Source organism: Geospiza fortis, unplaced genomic scaffold, assembly GCF_000277835.1.
Source record: "Geospiza fortis unplaced genomic scaffold, GeoFor_1.0 scaffold163, whole genome shotgun sequence".
NCBI lineage: Eukaryota > Metazoa > Chordata > Aves > Passeriformes > Thraupidae > Geospiza > Geospiza fortis.
In genome coordinates, this window is record NW_005054401.1 from 1,452,227 (window position 1) to 1,473,006 (window position 20,780).

Consider the following 20,780-nt stretch of genomic DNA (forward strand, 5'->3'; position numbering starts at 1 on the left):
CTAGAAGATTCCCTCAGCCGCTGGTGTTTATTTTGTTTTTGAAAGGACTGCTTTTTCTCATTGCTCTCCATTGTTTTTAAAGTTATGTTTTTTCTTTTATATCTCCTTGGCATTCTTGATTTGGGATTTTTTTTCATTTTTCCCTTCTCTTTCCTCCTTCCCTTTTTCTGCCCCACTTCCTCACAAGAAGCGAGAGTGAGGACGATGCTCAGATTTCCTGCAGGTTTCCATCACTCTGGTTGTCAGTTCTGACTGTTACAGGATTCTGTGAATAAAACAATATTGTTGTCATGATATATCATTTCTTTATTCATGCATTATTTTCTCCCTTCTTATCTTTATCTCTGTATTCCTTTCTCACCTTTTTCTGATTCTTAAAAACTAGTTTTGCCAGTAGTGCCAAGAAAAATCAAACAGCACTTTTTTTTTTATCTTAATCCTAACAGCAGTACTTCTTAATCAGTGGGAGAGGAAAGTCTGTATCCCAGTACTCATGCAGATGATTAACAGCCACACAGACTGCTATATGCTGCAGCATTGGTCTTGTTTTAATTCTCTGACCCATTATTTATGTGCTTTTGCCATCACTTTTAATTATTTTAGTTCTTAACAAGTCCCATTTGCTTTTTCCCAGGGTCAACCTGAAGGACAAGCAATTTTTGTAAGTATTGCTTCACATGAAACTTGGTCACAGATGTGATTAAAAATAAAATTGAATGTTTCTGACTTGGTCTCTCCACAGACACACACAAAAGTTGATCTCAAATGTTGATTCTATGTAGCACTTACACATGATCTATTGTGGTCAAAATATTAGTCTCAAAAAGCTCAAAATCTACAGGTGGACGAGGTGGATGGGTGTAGGCAAAGTAGCTCCCTTTTTAGCAATTAATTTTTCTCAGTCACCAGAGGTATCTATGGATGCCTTGTTTTGATGGAATAAATTTGTGTAAAAAATGAGATCTATCCAGGCAGTGAGGATTTAGAGATTTGGGGGACAGTCAAGTAGTCAGGGAGAAGAGAAGAACAGTCAGTAGAAAGGAAGAACAGAGTCTGGCAGTTGGAGAGGAGATGAAGAGGGAAAAACCTGAGCCAGTCCAGAGAGAGCCAAGGAGGAGGAGGAGCGCAGGAAGAGGCCAGCCTTGCAACGCCCAGGAGGAAGGAGTGGGAGACTAGCTACTAGTATAAAACAAGTTTGAAAGAAATACCAACTCTCTTAATGGCTTTGCAGCTGGTGAATTAATCAGATTGATTATTTCCAGTCCTGCACTCAGTCCAGTCTGCTTCCTGTGAGCAGTAAACAGGTTGGGTTTATTGTGAGCAGGAAGCAAGCAGGAGGTGCTTGGGTTTGGATGGGAAGAGGACAGCAATTTCAGTGTTTAACTGAAATCCCTAGCATCAACAGCCTCTTGCAAACTTTTGTTTTCTGAGAGCTATTTTAGGAACAGAGAAATCTCGCATGGTTGGTGGAACTCACAAAGCTTCTGTGGTCTGAAATAAGGGGAGAGTTTGTTTGGACTACAGGAGGCTGAGTCCTCAGGATGCACTTGAACCAGGACTATCTGGTTCAATCCTAGATGAGCTGAGTCTGGATTATGGCATTTCAGAACTGAGGTTCCATGCTGGGCACTTTTTTTCTGCTTGATAAAAATAACACTTCTGAGGAGTACTTGTGGAGAAGTATGAATGGCTGGGATTAATCAGCTCCCAGCTGTCATTAATCCTCCAGGAAGTGGTGTTCTCGATGAAATGCTTTCTGTTGTATTCATACCAAACTCAACAGAAATCTGCAATAGTTTTGTGGTTAAGTCTGCATAGTTCATGTTTCCATCACTCCTCTCCTGGTGCTGGTATGACCCTGCTGCTTTCTTGGAGGCTTCTCTGGGCCACATGGGACTGCTGTAGCAGCAAGAGCTGATTTGCACTGCCTGTTTGTGTTTATGTGTCTGTGTCTTAGCAAAGTGGATAATGTATTATTGTGCATTATATCATCGTAAAGCAGAGAATATGTAAGTGACAGCAGCCAGGGGAAGTGCAGATGCTATACCTTTTAGTACAGGCAGTTGTTCTAACGGGGAATAATATTCAGGAACTCCAGTACACATAAAAAACAAGAAAAATCAATAAAAATTAGTAGGCTTTAAAGGTGGGAGCTTTTAGGCTGGGCACAGAGCCCTGGAGAGCAACACTGCTCCCTGTCAAATCACTAAACATACCAGTACAAAATGGGAAGTGACCAGCTGAGACCAGTAGTTCAGGGAAGGAATTGTCGCCAGGGGAGTGAGTGTCATTAAAACCAGCTCAGTTCTGCAGCTGTGCTGTAATCCAGAATTTGATGGTCTTTTGGATTAAAACAAAACAGAAAACAGACATTCCTCTGGAAAACAATTTGTAATCCTGGTTTCTGTGAGGCAGCTTACTGAGCCTCGCAGTTTCAACATGCTTGTAGGAAAGGGAAGCAGTGTGGCAGGGCAGGCAGGGATATATGGGATAACCTATGTGAAATTGGCTCCCCTACCACTGAAAAAGCATTACATTGCCTCGCCCTGTTCAACAATATGAAATTGTAATGAGAACACCAAATGTCATTTATCGGGATTTTAGCAAGAGAGTCGTGCAAGGCAAGAAAGTGAGGTTGGTGACTATTGAAGCATCATCAACAACTGAGTGTTGAGTTTGGGGCATCAGAAAATATAGAGCTAATCTGAGTGGAGGGGGCACTACAAAAATGATGGGGATAACTCTTCCACATACTACCTAAATTTGTTATCTGTGAGGCCATGCTGTCTCTTCTGAGAGGGACAGAACTTGGATTTAAGACCTGTCTTCTAAATACAAGCAAAAAAAAAATTAACTATGTACTCTGAGGCTGCGGGACAGTGGGGCACAATGAACTGTGATTCTTTTCCAGGATCTGATCTGAAAGTGTTCCTGGTGTGAGGAGGTAATTCCCTGCCACAGATCAGGGTAGCTTGATGGTGTCCTGAATTTGTACTTATTCACTGATATCCCGATCCTTGAACATGAGATGTTTGGTTTCAGAGATACTCCCTGTGTGTTCCAGGGCTGTGTTCATGGAGAGGGCGCAGCCAGAAGGAGGCAGGTAGCCATGAGTGTAAGACATGAGTAAGACACCTTGCTGAGGTTTTGAGGGCGCACACATTGAACTTGCTGAATACCTTAGCAGATATCAGGGCTTTGATCTTCACTGACCAGGCACTCAGAGAAATTCTCTCAGTTCTGTTTATTGTAGACTTGAGTCTGGAGGTAATAATATGAGGCACATACATGAATATCTAACTCTCTCCAAGGGCCAAGTTCTATTTCATACTATTCCTGAATAGTATGAAAACAGTAAGACAGATAATGAAGGATTTTTCCTCATAAGCATGAGTGTAATAAAGAGGAATACTAGGAGGAAAAAAATGCACACAGTTTAAGGGCAGATAGACAGTATGTATGGCGTGGAGGATAGAAAGGCAGGAGCAGGGGCATCAGTTCTGTCACCAGGAGGAGGTACAGGGTTTTTAGCAACTGGCTTCTCAGATCCAGATTAATCTTTCAGAGTGAGTGTTCTTGCTGCCTCTCTTTGGACAGTTACTATTCCAGCATTGTTATCATCTCAGATTCATCTCAGATTCATCTCATATTCATCTCAGACCTCTCCAGATCATTCAAGCAGATCAAGGGTGAATGATGGAAAAACAAGATAGTGGTCAGGTGATCCATGTTAATAGGAAATCAGTGTTGGAGCTCCAAAACCACGCCCACAGAAATGACAGATGGCAAGGTGTTGCTGAACAATGTTGTAGTAATAATGTAAGTTCCCCAAAGAGTAGAGAGGAAGTGTTTTTTTCCAAAAGACCATCAAAAGGAAATTTAGCAGTTAATAAAATTTTGGCATTGTTTACTATTTTAATGCAACTGGAAGTGCAGATTTGTTCCAATATGAAGAAAAAGGAGAACTCTACATTTTCAAATACACTGTGACTAATGTGTTTAACATCAGAGAATGAAAACCAGAAGAATAATAGCTGTAAAACAGGTTTTTGTACGTGCTTATTTTTCACACCAGAACAGTCTGTGGTATAGAACCTGATATTTCTCTTTCCTTGTATATGCTGTCAAAATTCATAAATCTGGGATTAACATAGTCATTCCAGGCAGGCTGCAGGTAAAGAATACTCAGTTTCTGTACACATGTACGTACTCTCCATTAAGGATCAGAGCTAAATATCTGAGGCTGATCCATGCTATGTGAAGTAGCCAGTAATGTTTTGGTGATGTTTTCTATTTTCTTGGAGATTTGAACAGGCTCCTCTGAAGAGTATTCATCAGCCCAAGCTCTTCACATGGAGCTGAGCATTGCCTCCTTTATGGTAGTTGTCTGTGGGTTAATCTTTCTGTTTATGGCAGAAGGACAAATAAGGGAAATGCTCACTTCAGGTCAAGGCTGTTAGCTGAGCTCATAAAATTGTGAGAGATGATGGGATAGGGCTCTGCTCCGTGAGAAATTAAGGATCATCAGTTCACACTGCATCAAATTGCTTCACTCTCAGGAGGTTTTATGGCCTCTGTATTTAAAAGAGAAGTAAAAACAAACAAGAGGAAAAAAAAAGAGGAAAACACACCAGACTGATACCAAATGCTAGCAGTTGGCTCAACAGAGGGAATAATATGTGACTTTGACTTCACCGGTGAAAAAGCTGGATATAAAATGCAAATATCTGCAACCTTATGAGTTATGCTGAGAAATGGGTCCAGGTCGACCTTGTGTATTCCCCTGGGGCGAAGCTGCAGCTTGAGAGGAAACATTATTCTATTTGTGTTTGTTGTTTCTGAGCTGTACTGGGCAGGGGACAATCTCCCAAGGAGAGTGCAGGGAAAACACCATGAAAGATCCCTGGGTCCCAGCTCACAGCTCCCTCCCCAGTCACACAGAAGTGCTGTCACAACGTGCTTGTCTGCTCTTGACTTGGCAGGATGTTGTTATTGGCGACCTGAAGCCAGGCACCGCGCACCGCGTTAGCGTTGGAGCGTACAGCTGGGCAGGGAAAGGACGGCCCAGCATGCCCAGGGAGGTGACAACTTTACCCCAAGGTAACTCTGCCTGCAGGGCTCTGCTGCACAACTGGCAGGGCAGATGTCTGTAGCACGCACACCTGACCTCTGTCGTGTGCAGCATCACGGTATTTCACTGGTACTTTTCCACACATGTAGGGTTTTAGAGGGGCAATAGCGTGAGGAGAGAAGACTATGAATTTGATTGCTAAGTCTCTGGATGTTGGGTGTTGTCTGTAGCAACCCAGCTGCTTCTCTAATGCTGCTCCTTTGCACTTCTTAGATAAGTGCATGCCTCCTGCGCCACCCTATCAGCCCCAGATCGTGGTGGTTTCTGATTCAGAAGTTGCATTGTCCTGGAAGCCTGGAGTGAGTGAAGGAAGTTCTCCCATCCAGTACTACACAGTGGAGTTTATCAGGCAAGTTTGCTAGTGGAGTCTGAATTTCAGTGTTTGAGCACTTTAGTGTTTTGGGTTTTTTTTTACCTCAACTGCACTATTCAACTGCATATAGATATGATTTATTCACTCACTCTGTATTGTATGCTTAGTTTTCATCTCGGTGTGTGTTGAATTACCATGGAAATTTAAAGACAAAACCAGAAAGGATCCAATTTGTTATAAAATCACCAGTAAGTTGTACTTTCTGATGGAAAAAAAAAATAAGGTCTGATTTGATCTGTTTCCTCTAACAGCGGCCTGGATTAGTGAAGTTTTACGTTTCTCCTGTCATCAAATGCTGTCAAACCATGCTGAGAAAAGGATGTTTGGCAGAGTGGTTTCCCTGGGCTACTTTAGAAAATAATCTGAGGATGGGAAATTCAGTGTTTTTGACAGTTTTACCTGACAAAAGTTATAGTATCATAGAAATATCAGTTTTGGAAGAGACCTTCAAGATCATCCAGCCCGATCATCAACCCAACACTGTAGCCCCTAAAGGACTAAATCACATAACCCAGTGCCAGACCCAGACACCTCTTGAACATGAAGTCGTTTTGTCTTGAGTTTGCGGAATTTAGACTTGCTTTGTTATGCTAATGCTGATCAAGTTTACATGAAATGTTGATCTCTCTGTTTAGATCTGGGGGGGAAAGTGGGGTGTTGGTGGGATGCTTTTTTTGTTCTTTTATGATGAACTTTTAAAATTCTCAGTAGTAGAACTGAACTGTCAGAATTTTCCAGTCAAATTGTTTTTATAAGCTGCATAAAAAGGGCCAGGAGGAGGTGATTGTATCTGCAAGCATAAACAAGTATCTATACGTGACTGTTCATATGTGTGTGTGAGCTAATATCTGCATACAAATCTATTTATTTTTATTTGTCTCAATGCTTACCCTTACAGTGAATGTAAAATTCACCCTTTTAATCCTTTGAGCAAATACTTGATTATAGGTTTTAGTTGAGGTTCCTGGAAAAGAAGAGAATTGATTCTTAAACTACTCCAATGTGTAAAAGGTTAAAAAATATTGTTCTTAAGGAAAACATAGTAATTTTAAAAAAAGAATTGTTGTTGTTACAACACACAGGAAGAACTTGATTTTCAAAGTACAGGTACAATTTAGAAAATATTAATATAGCAAAAAGATATTGATATAGCAAAAAGAATACCCAGACCAAAAACCTGCTTGTTAACTGATGCACTTTGTATTTGGGCTGAAAGCCCCCATATTTAGTTGGAGGCCATCCAATATTCAGTGCACTGTGAGACAGAACATGAGGGCTGAAGATCCTTATCTCCTTTGTGTAATGTCTGCTGTAGACCTACAGTGAAATTTCTTCAATATCTATTTTTGAACACAGTTTTTATCTGAGCTTTTTGCTCTTTCTCCATCTCTTCTCTCTCATTTGCTCAGCTGATGGGGAAGGGATTTTGTTGCGTTCTGATTGACTGCACAGTGGAACCTGGAGGCTTATGTAAACTTCTTCATAGCACCAGGAGCCTGCTAATGGAAGAAGTGGGCACCATCATCTCCATCTGACACACCAAAAGTGCACCCTTGAATGTTTTTGTTCAGCCAGGGAGTGGAAAGCTGCTGTTTAGGTCAAAAGATGCAAGTGATTGAAATTTCAGTGTTGCATTGGCTTTAGGCTTTGGGAAAGAATTTGCTAACAGCAAAATGTTTTGATTACACTGTTTAGTTTGAGGTTTAAAGCTAAGTTGAAAGTGCCTTTGTTAATCTTGGGATTATGCTCTCTTAGCCTTGGAAGCTTGGTTGTATATTTGGAGTAAGTTCAATGAGCCATAAGCCCTAATGGCAGCTAAAGGTAAACATTTAACTTTGAGCTTCATCCTCTTTGCTGCTTATAGTTTTAATTACTATAAAATGTATTATCATGAGTTAAAGCTAGTAAATTAAACCAATGTAAGACTGAAATAAATCAGTTCAAGTAAATTAGAATTAGGTCCTGTTATGTCAAAGAAATACACCATTATCCTGTGATTTTGCAAAATTAATAACTTTCTAATGCAAATCTGTAATTTTGCTCGGGCACAGCACAAATGCCTAAAAACTCTGGCATTGTTTAAGTAATTTCCATCTCCTTAGAATTAACTTTATGATTTTAACCATAGGAAAAACATGTTCGGACAAAACACTCCTCTCAATTGCTCAGCTATGACACTGGAGAAATTCATTGCATTCATGAAAACTCAGTATATTAATTGTTTTGAGATACCAGAATCTAATCGGAACCAGAGCTAGCTGCATCCTGTCTCTACTCAGGGTCTAAATTTGGTGCTGTATTTAAACACTTGCCTAAGGGATTTCCCTTGGGACCAAAGGAAGTAGTTGGTTCAGTAGTGGAGGGTAGCAAGCAGCTTCAGATATAAGATGAGCTGAGCTAATTCAGACTCTACTGTGCTGCTGACTAACAGAGGATGCTAAGGAGATCATGATCCCACTTGTCTAAATGCTGAAAGTCTGGAGGGAGACTGTAGGACTCACTCTTCACTGGATAGTCCTAAGGGAATAAAACAAATATATATATGTCTGTGCAACTTTTTAGGCTCAGTGTAAATATTCTTTTGGTTAATGGTGAAAAGTATTTAATGAAAAATTACATTTTTATGAAAGTCTCTAAAGCGAGACCCCAGACTTAAGCATATGAACTTAGGTGTTTTTCCTAAAGATGCTATGCAAAATTAATTCTTAAAAATGTCTTGGATATTTTCACTCAAATAGTCCAAATACTCAAACTTTTAATCCCTTAAATGCCTACATGATCTTCTAAACTTGGTGATTAACTTATCTGAATTTTTATAGCCACATAGCACCTAGAGAACCACAAGCGTTTAGCAGCACATGCCCTATAACCATCAGGTCACTTTCTTTTCATCTCATTGGTATGTAGATGAAATCAAAAGCTTTTAATATTAATCTTGGCATGCAAAGGAGCTTTTTCAGTATCTTGGTAGTGACATGAAACTTCTGCTGCAATGAACTAGGCAGTTTCTGCTGATAAAACTGGGAGATTTATTAGTATTCAGATGTTAGGGTGGTACGGATTCAGCATAGTGTTGTGCACAGATTTCTTGATTAGTTTGAAACCTTCCCTCTCTCTCCCAGAAAAAATCCATCCCAGAATCCATTCCTTCCTGAACTGTCTCTGGCACTGCACTGAACCAGACAGTCATTGCTTGCTTTTGTTTGCAAAGAACCTGAAACAACAGATCTGACCAGGGAGACACCTCCCAGTGTCTAGGAAAAAATACTTTTAATACTGTTTCCCTGATTATTGCACAAAACAGGCATATTTGACTCAGTATTTAGCTCACTGCTTGTGAGATCAACTCCTTGAAGGAGAAGGTAACTGATGAAGAAGGAGTGAAAGATATTAGGGAGAAGTGCTTAACAACATTATATTGTATCAGAAGAATATCTAACAAGAAGATGAGTTACCTAAATTGTTCACTTTTCCTTTCCTCACTGATGGCCTGGCATATTAGTTGATCTGTTTTGCACAAAGTGTCACAATAATGTGAAATAATAATAGTTACTAAAAATAATATGTTATAGTGCAATATATTATGCTAGAGATTTTTCCATCGCAAATGATGATGTATTGTACTTGTCATCATATTTATTATTTGCTGGGATACTTTTTAAAACCATTATAAGATGAATTTTCCCCTTGAGATGAGTACAAATACAGCATGGAAGAACAATCAGAAATGTTAGAAAAATTGGATTGCTAGGGGGTGCCTCACACTTAAATAATTTCCAGGTGATTTTAAAAGGAAGTTCAAGTGACTATGAAATTGCTGCTCTCTGCATCAGAAAGAATTACCTTCTTGAATTGAATCAGTTCCCAAGTTACAACATAAAGCAATAATCCAAATTTTGAGTACATTTGGCATGGAATTCTTCCCTTGGTTTATACCCATCCAGTCCTATTTGCTTTAGCCATATATTTATTATCTTAAAACCGCTATGACTTGTGTTAGATTTTTTTCTTCATAGCGTTTATGTGTTGGAGATGCGCAGCTGCATCAAGAGCAGTCAATGTCCATGGAAGGTGTCTGATTTCCCCAGTCACAGATACAGTGCCTGGAGCTGCCCTGCAAGGTGCTGTCCCCTGTGTTGGGGAATGTACTGCTGCAGAAAAATGGGAAAAGTAGTATCAGAATGAGCCCTCCCAGTGTAAAAGTTGACAACACATTGAGATACAACATAAAAAAAAGGACCATGAAGGCGGTTTTCAACAAAATGTTCCCAGCTCAGGGAACATGGGAGCTGGCTTGCCCTGGATGCACTCGCCAGCTGAATTTGTGTTTCTTTCCCCATCTGTTTGCCATGTTTTCATCTCATACTGTTTTGTTCACACAGGGAGCATTCTGGAAAAGAAGCAATCCTTTATTATAAACTTCTGCAGAAGGAAATGTTGGGAGGGACAGTCAGTGTGTTTGAAGCCTGGCCTGCTGTTTGTGTTATCTCCTAGATCTTTTCAGGGTGCAGTGGCTCCTTTGGGTCCCTTCATCAAAGGTGTGTTGTTTCCACTTGGGTGGACACACGGGCAAGGTCTGTTGCAAAGAGGCAGCTCTTGAGCTAGCAGGAATTCCTTGGGTGGGAATTAGGATGTGTACAGGATGTGCACAGGAAAATTGAAAACACTACTAAGTGAGCCTTTGGAAGGAGGCAGTGTTAACAGCTTTCATTTGGGAAACACTATATATTTTCATTTTGGCCCGGGCATCAAAAGCTCAGAGGAGGGAAACAATGGAAGAGTAGCCAAAATAAATGCTCTTCTGTCTACCAGGAAATGGTGGTGAAGGGTGACTTAAGATGGTCTGTTTAGCTATCATTACATCTTGTGCGTTTGTCTGATTTTGTTTTTATTTTTAGCGAGACAATGAAATACTCATGTCCCGTGTGCCACTGTGCACTTGAGACAGGCAGCTGGGAGCTGCTGCTTTGCCCCTGCATTTGCCATGCTGGCACAAACCAATGGACCTCAGTGATCAATAAATCCTGTATTGACCACTAAAAGAAAACATACATTAACTTTGGCATTTCCTTCCAGCTGAAAATAAACAAATACAAAATGCCTGCCTTGTGCTGTAATTTTTAATTTTAAGACTGTTGGAGACATTTGCAGCTAGTCCTATGTAAACACTAGTAGATTCAGGGTGCACTTGGAGGTTATTTCCTGTAATAAATATTGCAGGGACACTGGAATAATTTTCTCTGAAAGCTATTTCTGTCCTTAATTTACTTTCATAAACTTTAATTTTAATGTTTTGGGTGGCCTAGAGTGAATGTTTACATTACTGTGTTGTTTGTAGTTGTTTAGCTTCTTATTTTGTTCTCTCTTTGATAAGAAGAGGCCACTTTTGGAGAGAGTGGAAATGGTGTGAAAGTATCAGAATACTCTCTCAGAGTACTTGAAGGCGCCCACCCCTTTACAATGTGCCTGTATGCCTAAACTTAAAACACTTGATAACAAACTGCCATGTGAATGGTTGTACTGGTTTCACTTGAAATATAATGGCACCTAGACAAGTACTTATTGGCAGCTGGGTTCCAGTATGAATTGGGAGTTAACCAGGCATTGTCCAAAAGCAGCTATAGGAATGTTGTTACAAAATCCAGGCACACAGGCCGTGTTTTGTGCATTATTGTTTTGTGGGCTGTCTGTGTAGGGTTTTTTGGTGGTTTTGTTTGGGCTTTTTTGGTTTGGGTTGCTTTTTTTTTGTCTCTTTGTTTTTCTGAAGAGAAGACTTTAGGTCTGTGTGTTCCTATGTAAGTGGATTAACCTGATTACCTGGGAGATCAAGTGTTGGATTCTCATCTTGCTAATGCTTGTGTGTGTTTGAAGGGACTTACTGGCATTAGAACACAAACTCCTAAGAAATAAATCAAGACCTTTCCCTCTATTGCAAACTATTGCTTTATACAGCCACGCAGGGAGGTGGGAACTATGGGTAATAGACCCCCACTTGAAAACTATGAATCCAAAATCCACAAAACAGATTAACTTGACTGGATTTCTCAGTTGTTCCTTGATTTTATAAGCAAAATATGAGTAATTGGGTTTGTGTGATTATACAGTTTTGACATCACAGGCTTCACGGGCTGATAATGGTGGGTTGCACAGTCTGATCCTTTAAAAGTGAAGGGTTTCAGTGATGATTTAGTAGACTTCTGTCTCATTTATTAGTGCATTTCCTAGAAAAGTATTCCTATAAATGCAGCTAATTTATACAGCCAGCTTTAATTATTCAAGATGTGGTCTTTGTTTGATCCTTAAGGCCAGACCTTGACAGCAACTGGACAGTAATAAGAGAGCAGATCCAGATGGAGTCCATGGTTCTCAAAGGACTTCTCCCAAACACCAAGTATCAGTTTGCCATCCGAGCAGCAAACTCCTTTGGATCCAGCCCTGCCAGTGCGCCGAGTGATGTCATCAGCACATTCAGTGAGTACAGACACCTTTTTGTCATTAAAGCCAAACAAAAATGAAGTGTATCTGTAAATAAAGTGTATCTGGGGCAGCTGTGGAGGCCTGCTGGTGGAAAGAGTTGCTCTCCAGGCATAGTCACCTCCATTCTGACACCTCTCAGTCCTGTCAGAGGATCTTGCAGCAAGCACACTGTGAAAGTCCTGCCATGAGCAAAGATCTGAAAAGACCCAGGCAGCATCACTCTCATGCCATTTCTTTGCTCTGGAGGTCATTGACAGGTATTTTTGGATCTCTACTTTCTGAATTTTGTGCTGGCTTCATGCAGTACTAATACATGAATATAAAGGCGAGAAATGAGACAGATGAGTCTATTGTTCATTTTTTCTGCTCTTTGAAGCTGAACCTTATATGTTGCATTTATAATTTCAGCAACTTGGAAAGACCAAATCAAACTTGTACAGTTTTCTGAGGAGTAAGACTTAACTATTGAGCACAGTCATGAAAATAAGGGAATAAGACCCCTTTTTAATCAGAAGATGCATAGCAAAAATATTAGGTGAACCTGCCAATGTTCACACAACTTTTTAACTATTGTATTTACATTTGTGTAGCAGTGTAGACCATGCACACTGCAGTAAGTGTTGGTCCAATTGCTGCTGGGCTTCCTCAGGATGCAATCCTCTGCCAGTACTGGTTTCTCTGTAGGCTGACTTTAAGGGGCTGTTGCTCCTCATCAGACCCAAATTCATAGCTTATATGTGAGAATCCCAGCCAAGCCAACACAGAGCATATTGGGAATCACACAAATCACATCTTCTAACAGCAAAAACCCCACTGTCACAAAGAGAAACCATGGAGGAAACAAAGTCAAAACCAGCAAGGTATGGAGACTAACTGATCTATATCATTAATGTTCCAACCTTTTTCTATGAAAATGTGTATCAGTACTTTTAAGTTCCTTTTTTTTTCTTTTCTCACTCTCTCAATTGCAAACCATCTCTAATTAACTAGTGAAAATGAGCAGCAACTATTCAGGTAGGACTGTGAGCTCTGCAAGAAGAGTTTGCATGCTGCAAAAACATAAACAATGTGCTTAGTGATCCACCAGCTTAACTTGATAAAGATTTATTTCTAAACTGCCTCTCTGTTGTGGAATCTCTTTTCTCATTGACTCTAATATGGCGGTTTCCATTCCTTTTGCCCCTCTGTTTGCATGTAGTTTGCTATGGCTGCTGAGCTCATAAGTTTAACTTCTGAAGTAAATGTTTGTGAAAACCTTGTGCAGTGTGCTCTGGAGCTCCTTGGCCCATGGATCCTCCAGAGTCAACTCCTGCTGCCTCAGGCACACGTGTGCTCCCTGGTATCTTGTTTATCTTTGGATGTTAGCAGCTGCATCCTTTGGTCAGAAAAGATAAAGTTTTTAGCTCTGTTAATAAGGGTGGAATCATCCTCATGCTGTGCTTATTACTGCAGTACTCCAGGGAAAGCACTTTGCCTTGGAAACTGCTTGTTCTGCAGAGGTCTGCCAAGATGTCTCTAGAACATGGGTTTCTGTCATTAGAGCTTGGAATCAAATTCACATCTGGTGTGCATAAAGCATTGATTTCTGGAGAGGTTCATAAGGGACATTAGCTTCGTTCTCTATGCCTGGATCAGATCTGATAATTCAGTATATTACGCATTTTGCGCTGCTCTTGCTTGGGCTTAAAAAGTCTGTGCTGGCCCAGGGTAAGCACATCGGTGCTGCAGTGGCTGAGGCTGGTTTCCCTGCTCCAAGGGCCCGGCAGGGCTTGGCACAGACCCTCATGAGCTGGCAGAGCTCCTGCAGGCCAGGGCCATGCCGTGTCCATGATGTGCTCCAGCCCTGCTCCAGGCCACTTGTGCTTGGGGCTACTGTGGTGCTCTGGACCCTCTGGCAAATGCAAATGTTGTTCTTTTGTCAGTGTGCTATTTGAAAATAGCCTTAAAAGCTACATATAGCCACTACCCATGGAAACCTGCATTATCTTCTGGATACCTGTTGTCACAACAACCAGATTTGTGCAGAGCAAGGAGTGTTGCTCAAAGGTGTCAGGGATGCATGCCTTTAGAAATAAATTATTTGGTTTTCTGAGGGGAGGAGTGTAGCTGAGATGATAGTCTAGCTGATAGCAGCTCTCACTTGTCTTTACTTGTGGTGTCTGTGTAGGAGACTGACTTGATGTTAGCCAGATACACAAGTACTCTTCATATTACTAGAAAAGCTAAACTTTTGTTGGGAGAAAAATTTTCTTCATTAAAGCTGTGCATAGTCTGAAACATTTTTTTCCCCCTAAAACATTAAGAACCTCTGAAGAATGATTTAATGGACAAGTTTCAGGAAAGAAAAAACCAGGAACAGAAAAAAAAAAAGCCCAAACTACACACTGTGCTCAACGGCATCCAATTAAAACTCACTCCTAATTCACATTATGTATCTGAAGTTACCCTCCTGCTTCTAGCAGCCAGAAAGCCCAGAATTTTGGTCCAGTTAATCGCTCACTTCAGCTGCTCAGGTGTTAGTGTTCAGCAGATTTGAGGTCCTCAAAGTTTTGTGGTTTTCATCAGTCACTGCAGGAGGGCATGTGCCATTCACAGACACCTGATAGTCCCCTGGGGCTGGCTCAGGTGGCAGCAGCTGCTTGGCTGTCTCAAAGTGCCAGCCAGTGACCTCTTAGTCACCTGGGTGTTTGAAAAGGTGCCAGACAGCTGGTATCTCTGAAACTGAAGCACCTTTTTTCTTCACAGTACACATCATAAGAATATTACCGCCTTCATTTTTATTGTGGATCCTCGTTCTCCCTAAGCAGTGAAACATGCCACATGCCACAGATTTTTGATGCTATTTTCTGCCTGCCTATATATTCTTCAGAAATTCCTGAAATATCTTAGAAAGCTGGCAGAAGTTATGTCTGACTCCTTTGCATTACATTTAGCTCACACGGTGCTGGCACCAAGATCCTTAGTGTGTTTGGATTTTAAAAATTTGCAGATTTACTCTTACATGTGCCAGATTTTTTATGCATGAGTTGACATAAGTAGTGCTTTTCTGATGTTTATTTTAATTGATTAAGAAATTCCCAACATTACCTGAAACACAGAGGACCTTCAGGGTCCATGATGTCTTGCACAGGTTCTCTTGCAGCTCTTGCAGGCAGGCAGGCTGAGGCAGAGATGAGTTCATGTTACTTGGGGATGTTTTCTGCTGTGGTTTATCTCATTCTCACAGGTAGTTCACTCATTTTGTTTTTAAAATGGGGGTGGATTTGCAGTACTCCTGACTGCATTGTTTCAGGTCAGCATAGGAAAACATTGTCTTGATTTGCTCCACTAAAGGGATGCTGACCGTTTCACCTAATGTGACAGACCTCCCAAGGTCCTTGAAAATAGAACATGTGGCCTTGATTATAAGCAGTTACCCCCTTACCTACTAAAAAATGCATGCTTCGTTAATTGCTCCATTTTCAGGGAGTATAGAGAGGGCAAGTTTCCCCAAGGGTTCTCATTTATTTGTGATTTAGTTTCATTAATTTTTTTTCTAGAGGGAAATGATGCAATAAATCAATTTTTTGTTGCCTTTCTTAATTACAGTTGCACATTGTGGGTGTTTCACCTACATGGTTGTTGGGATTTTGTTTTATAAAATCTTTCAAAATGTCATGGACAATTCACTGGAAAATAAAAGATTGCACATACTCAGTTTAGAAACAACAAAATAAACTGTCCCAAAGAATAAAACAAAAAAAAAAAAGTAATCACCTGTGTTGCTTAAATACCCTTCATCTCTTCGGGAAACAGATGGAGTTTGCACTGTGCCTGCAAGGTCACCAGCCTTGGGCTTTACCAGACCAGCAGAGGAAGTGTCTCCTGTTAAAAATACCCTCCTGCTTGTCTCTACAACAAACGTGACAGAAGTGCCTGCTTCAGCAGGGCACATCCCTTCCTCTGCTCCTGGCTCTCACTGCCAGCATCGCGCAGAGCAGGGCATTGCCACAGATGCTTATATATTCTACATGGAGCTTGAATGTGTCAGCTGAGGTTCAGGCACAGAAAAAGGGCAGTCTCTGGGGCCCAAACCTTGATTTAAATGGTGGTGATGTGTCCTGGAGATAATGAAGGGAGAAGGTTTTCCACAGAACTGTTTCCCACACACGTCCAGAGAATTTATAAAAGCATTGTTGGTAGTTGTAGGGACAGTGACAAAAAGCAAGAGACGGGCCAAGCGACATGCAGGGTCACACTGTGAGTCACTGAAAGGCATAAAATGTGTTTTAAAGTGTTCCTGATGCATTTTGGGTTAAGACCTGTGGGGGGCTCTGGATGAAGCCGATCAGGCTGTTAACACTTCCATTCAATCTGTCTGTGTTACAGTGCCCCCTGTTCTACCTCCTACACTCTCTCAGGTCTCTTCATCAGTATGATGATGGCAACCTAATTAGCAAAAAAAAGGTTTTTGTGGCTTTATATTTGTTTTGAGAAGGATTTCTTTAATATAACTTAACCCGTAATTATTTGGAAAGAAGATGTCTAAAGTTCATGACCCCCACAAGTTCTTCAATTATTTGTAAAACAGGATTATAGGACCTGGTAAAAGGTCTTACTCAGACTTCATCTCCTTGTACACTGGAACACTGATTTAATTAAATATAGCCTGCTTATAATCTCTGCAGTCATTGTTCTGGTATTTGCAGAGTACCACTTTGCTTAATTGTCCCTGATTTACCACCCATTATGGGATGAGCTCTCCAGGAAAGCAAAACAGTGCACTTAAGAGATGGGCTGATGTCGTGGTTTATTTACAAAAAGTCCTACTCCTGTGTTGAGAATCTGCATCCTATTTTGTAGTTACATTGCATCACATCACATGTGGCTATCATGCTATGTCCAGTGAGCAAAGACCAAATGTGGGGAGGAACAAGGCAGCAGAGAAGCCAGTGGTCTGATACCTCATCACTCCTGTGTACTCACCTGTGTAAGTCCAGACATGGTCAGGAGTGAGTGCATTCCAGCAGCTGCATTGTGCATCCAAGTCCATCCAAGTGCATTGCATGTTACCAAACTGCTCACAGATCAGCAAGTAAAGCAATGTGGCATGTGCTGGCTGAAATGCAGATAGCTAGAGTCAGGAAGGGGAAAAATTGGAGAGCTGGAGACCTGCGGATATTGGGACATCTTCTGAAGTCACACTTACTCTGGTGGCACCAAACTTACATAGTAAATGTCTTTGAAGAAGGACCTCAAAGCAGTCTTTCTACCAGACACAATAAGCCATACCTTCTTTGTTCTCTCCAGGCTCTAAATGTTGTACCAGTTCAATAACGTGAAAGAAACCACGGTCCAGTTTGAAATAGTGGGTACATTTGGTCTCCCGAGGTCTTCTGTTGGAAAAGCATGGAACATTTTTATCTGCGGGATGAAAGAGGCACACCTGCTCTTTGGAGAACTGCCAGTGTCTCCTAAGCTAGCACATCCCATTGCATGCTGGTGGTTATTAATGTGTTTTAGTGATAACCACTCCAATCAGGAGAGTTACATTTCTGTGAAACTGGCATGACATTAAAATCATACCCATACATGCAAGTGTGTTTATCTGAATATTAATTCCAGAGCTAACGTTTTCCTATGTATGAATAGATGGATACTTCATTTTCTGCATTGCTTCACTCCTGCCATCCTCATTGAACTTACATCCCATTAAGCCAATAGAACGTTTGATTGGAAGGAAAATAAATATGACAGCATTTTGACCATAACAGATGTTTATTTTGTAGCTTATGACTTCTAAGTTAGAAAATGGAGTTTGTGTATTACAGCTTGTTTGGATACAGATTAGATTGTTTCCCTTGACACATCATTGTGAGTTTTCCCTTCTTTATTCCCAAATTATCTTTATGGCTTCCATTGCTCTTAGGCAAATTATACTTTTATACATTGAAAGAACAAAATTAGTTCTGAAATACTTTCAAACATAACATAAAGGCAGTAAGTAATAGTGCTGGAAATGATACAACTTCTAAAATGTTTAACTAACTTCAGCCAGGGGTTTTGTTTGTCTTCACCCTGAGGAGAAGGGAATGGGAGTTTCTTTTTAAGGGACTGTTCCCTGGGCAAGGCCTGATGAGCTTGGCATCTCAATGGGCTGGGAGCTGCCAGAGGATGCACAAGGAATTAACATTAACCATTAACAAACATCAATGCCTGATCATCCTCCCTGGTGTGTCAGACACCTGGTCTGGGAAAAGATCAATGAGAGAACCAAGAATGAAGACTTAATTAGCATCAAAGGCAAAGGGATCAGTAACCAATAGGAAACCAAATACTAAGAACTATGTAACTTAGGACCAATGAACAAATGGATTTCTCTGGGTTTTGACTGTATAAGTATGTGAAAAATCTAGTAAAGAGCCATGTGTGATGGAATGATTTTCTCTGCACAACCCAGGCAATGTGTGGATGAAATTATTTCTGTTACAGATCCTGGCCAGAATAAAGTAATGCCTTAATTCTCTAATACTTAAAAAATGTTGTTGGAGAGCTTTTGTTTTTCCTGTGGTTTTGGTGACAGTAGCATGGACCTGATTTAAAAGCGGTAGTGTTCAGGGTGTTGAAAATTGCTGCAAATGCTGAGAGCTGAGTTAGTGCTGTCCCTTCCCATGGCATCAAGGTGTGAGCAGGATGAAGCTGAACATCTCTTTCCCAGCCACTGCTGCCAGAAGCCATTGAAGTGGAGGATGGGTGCAAGCTAGGAACATTTTATGAGAAACAAATGGCCACAGAGGTCAGGGGTGACTCCCTTGGTGAGGAGTGGAAGGGATACTGACTTCAGGCAAAGAGTTGTGTGGACATAACTGCTAGCTGCAGCATAAGGAGAGAAAGTTTCTGGTTAAAACTGATGTTCTCCAGCAGTAAGGTCAAGGGCATACCTGGATTGCTCTTGAAGTGAAGTTGTTGTACACTTGTAAAGCTTGTCTCTCAGAAATAACTGGCAAAAACTGCAGCTAGGACCTGAGAGGACTGGAACTTTCAAAAAGGGGGAAAAGAAATCTGGCTAGGTAGCATGTGGTCAGTCTAAGATGGCTGTCCCAAAAGAGATAAAAAACATAACGAGGTCTTAAATAACTACCCTAAAAGAGAAGTACATTTTTGCTGAGGAGCTGGCAAAGGTGCCAATTGCCTTGAAAGCTGAAACACCAGCTTGTCCTCAGGGCTGAGGCAGAGCTGATGGCCCAAAAGCAACTAGCCCAGAACCCAGAAACCTATTTGTGCAGAGCTGAAGGACTTTAGAATGCAAATTAACATCTTTGGGGGAAGCAGGGATGCCAGTCTGGACCAGTGCTGGGCCACCCTGAACATGGCCTCACCCCCAGGGAGGAGTTTGCACCACAGCCTGGTTACCCCTCAGAACACTGAACTCTGCCCGCCTGTAAAAGATGAGGAGACAGAGAGGAAGGCTGGGCTCCCTGACCATGATGTCACTGATGCCACCTCCCTTCACACCTTGGAGGAGGGGGATAACTGATTGGAGCCACCCTCTCTGATAATCACCCTCAGGGTTGCTCTTTTTTAAGCGTTAGCATATGATGGAGCAGAGCTGATGGTGATGATACCACACCCTGCAACAGAATTAACTAAGTTACAAAGGACAGAGACTCTTGAAAATTTTACTTATGTTGGAAAATTAAATAAAGCTTTCTGAAGAAAAAGCACATGGCTTTTAATCCATGCTATGTCTTTTAATCTCAGCTATGTCTTTTAATCAGAATGCATACTGTTGCTTGAGAAGTTTGGACTTGTTGGGAAGGGGGGAACTGATCCTTCTACCCCCTCCAACATGTGGTAAAAATATTGGGAGTGTGGGGGAAATGGTGAGCTTCCAAACAATGCCTGAGAGGGAACTGATACCCCATTGGCTTTTTCCCAGTTTATTGTTATTCATTCCAAAATTTAAAGATTAGTACTGAGACAAAAAACTCTCAGGACCACCCCCAGAAGGTGAGCTGGGAGTGGGGAATGAATTAGAATATCTCAGAAAGCTTACTAAAAATGCACGGAAATTTTGTTTCCCTGTCTTTTCAATGAAACTTTGTGAACAGTGTTCAGTGTGCCCAGGTGGCCAAGAGGGCCAGTGGCATCCTGGCCAGTCTCAGGAACAGCAGGAGCAGGGCAGGGATTGTCCCCTAGCATGTGGCACTGGTGAGGCCACACCTTGAGTGCTGTGTCCAGGTCTGGGCCCTTAGGAAGGATGCTAAGATGCTCGAATGCACCCAGAGGAGGGCAACAAGGCCTGGAACACAAGCCCTGTGAAGAATGGCTGAGTGAGCTGGGTTGTTTAGCCTGGAAAAAAGGGAGGCTCAGTGGACCTTATCACTCAGATCTTATTGCTCTCTACAGCTGCCTGAGAAGAGGTTTTGGTCAGTGGTGGGTCAGTCTCTTCTCCAACCACTGACAGAACAAGTGATAAACATCTAGCCATGCTGCACCAGGGGAAGTCTCGGCTAGACATTAGGAAGAGATTCTTCACTTTAATAGTGATTGGGCACTAGAATCATCTGCCCAGGGAGATGCTGTAGTCACCATCCCTGGACGTGTCTAAAAAAAGACTGGATGTGGCACACTGCCATGGTTTTGTTGATAAGGCATTGTTAGATCATAGGTGGGACTTGATGATCTCAAAGGTCTTTTCCAACCTAGTTAATTCTGTGATGCTGTGATTCAGTGAGCTGAAAATTGGCGTGAATGCTGGGCGCTGAGTTACTGCTGCCTCTTCCAGCAGTGTCAAGGTGTGAGCAGGATGAAGCTGAA

The 20,780-nt window shown here is 41.4% G+C and overlaps 1 protein-coding gene and 1 pseudogene across 1 annotated transcript in view; both read left to right on the forward strand.

Annotated features, from left to right (window-relative positions):
* Positions 1 to 20,780, forward strand: part of EGFLAM (EGF like, fibronectin type III and laminin G domains) — a 74,881-nt gene that overhangs the window by 17,847 nt on the left and 36,254 nt on the right. The window contains exons 4-7 of the mRNA XM_031061144.1: positions 635 to 661; positions 4,983 to 5,100; positions 5,345 to 5,480; positions 11,809 to 11,975. Of these exons, the coding sequence (XP_030917004.1) occupies positions 635 to 661; positions 4,983 to 5,100; positions 5,345 to 5,480; positions 11,809 to 11,975 (448 nt within the window). The remainder of the gene's footprint in view (positions 1 to 634; positions 662 to 4,982; positions 5,101 to 5,344; positions 5,481 to 11,808; positions 11,976 to 20,780) is intronic.
* LOC102035298 overlaps positions 18,654 to 20,780 on the forward strand; it is a 2,830-nt pseudogene continuing 703 nt past the window's right edge.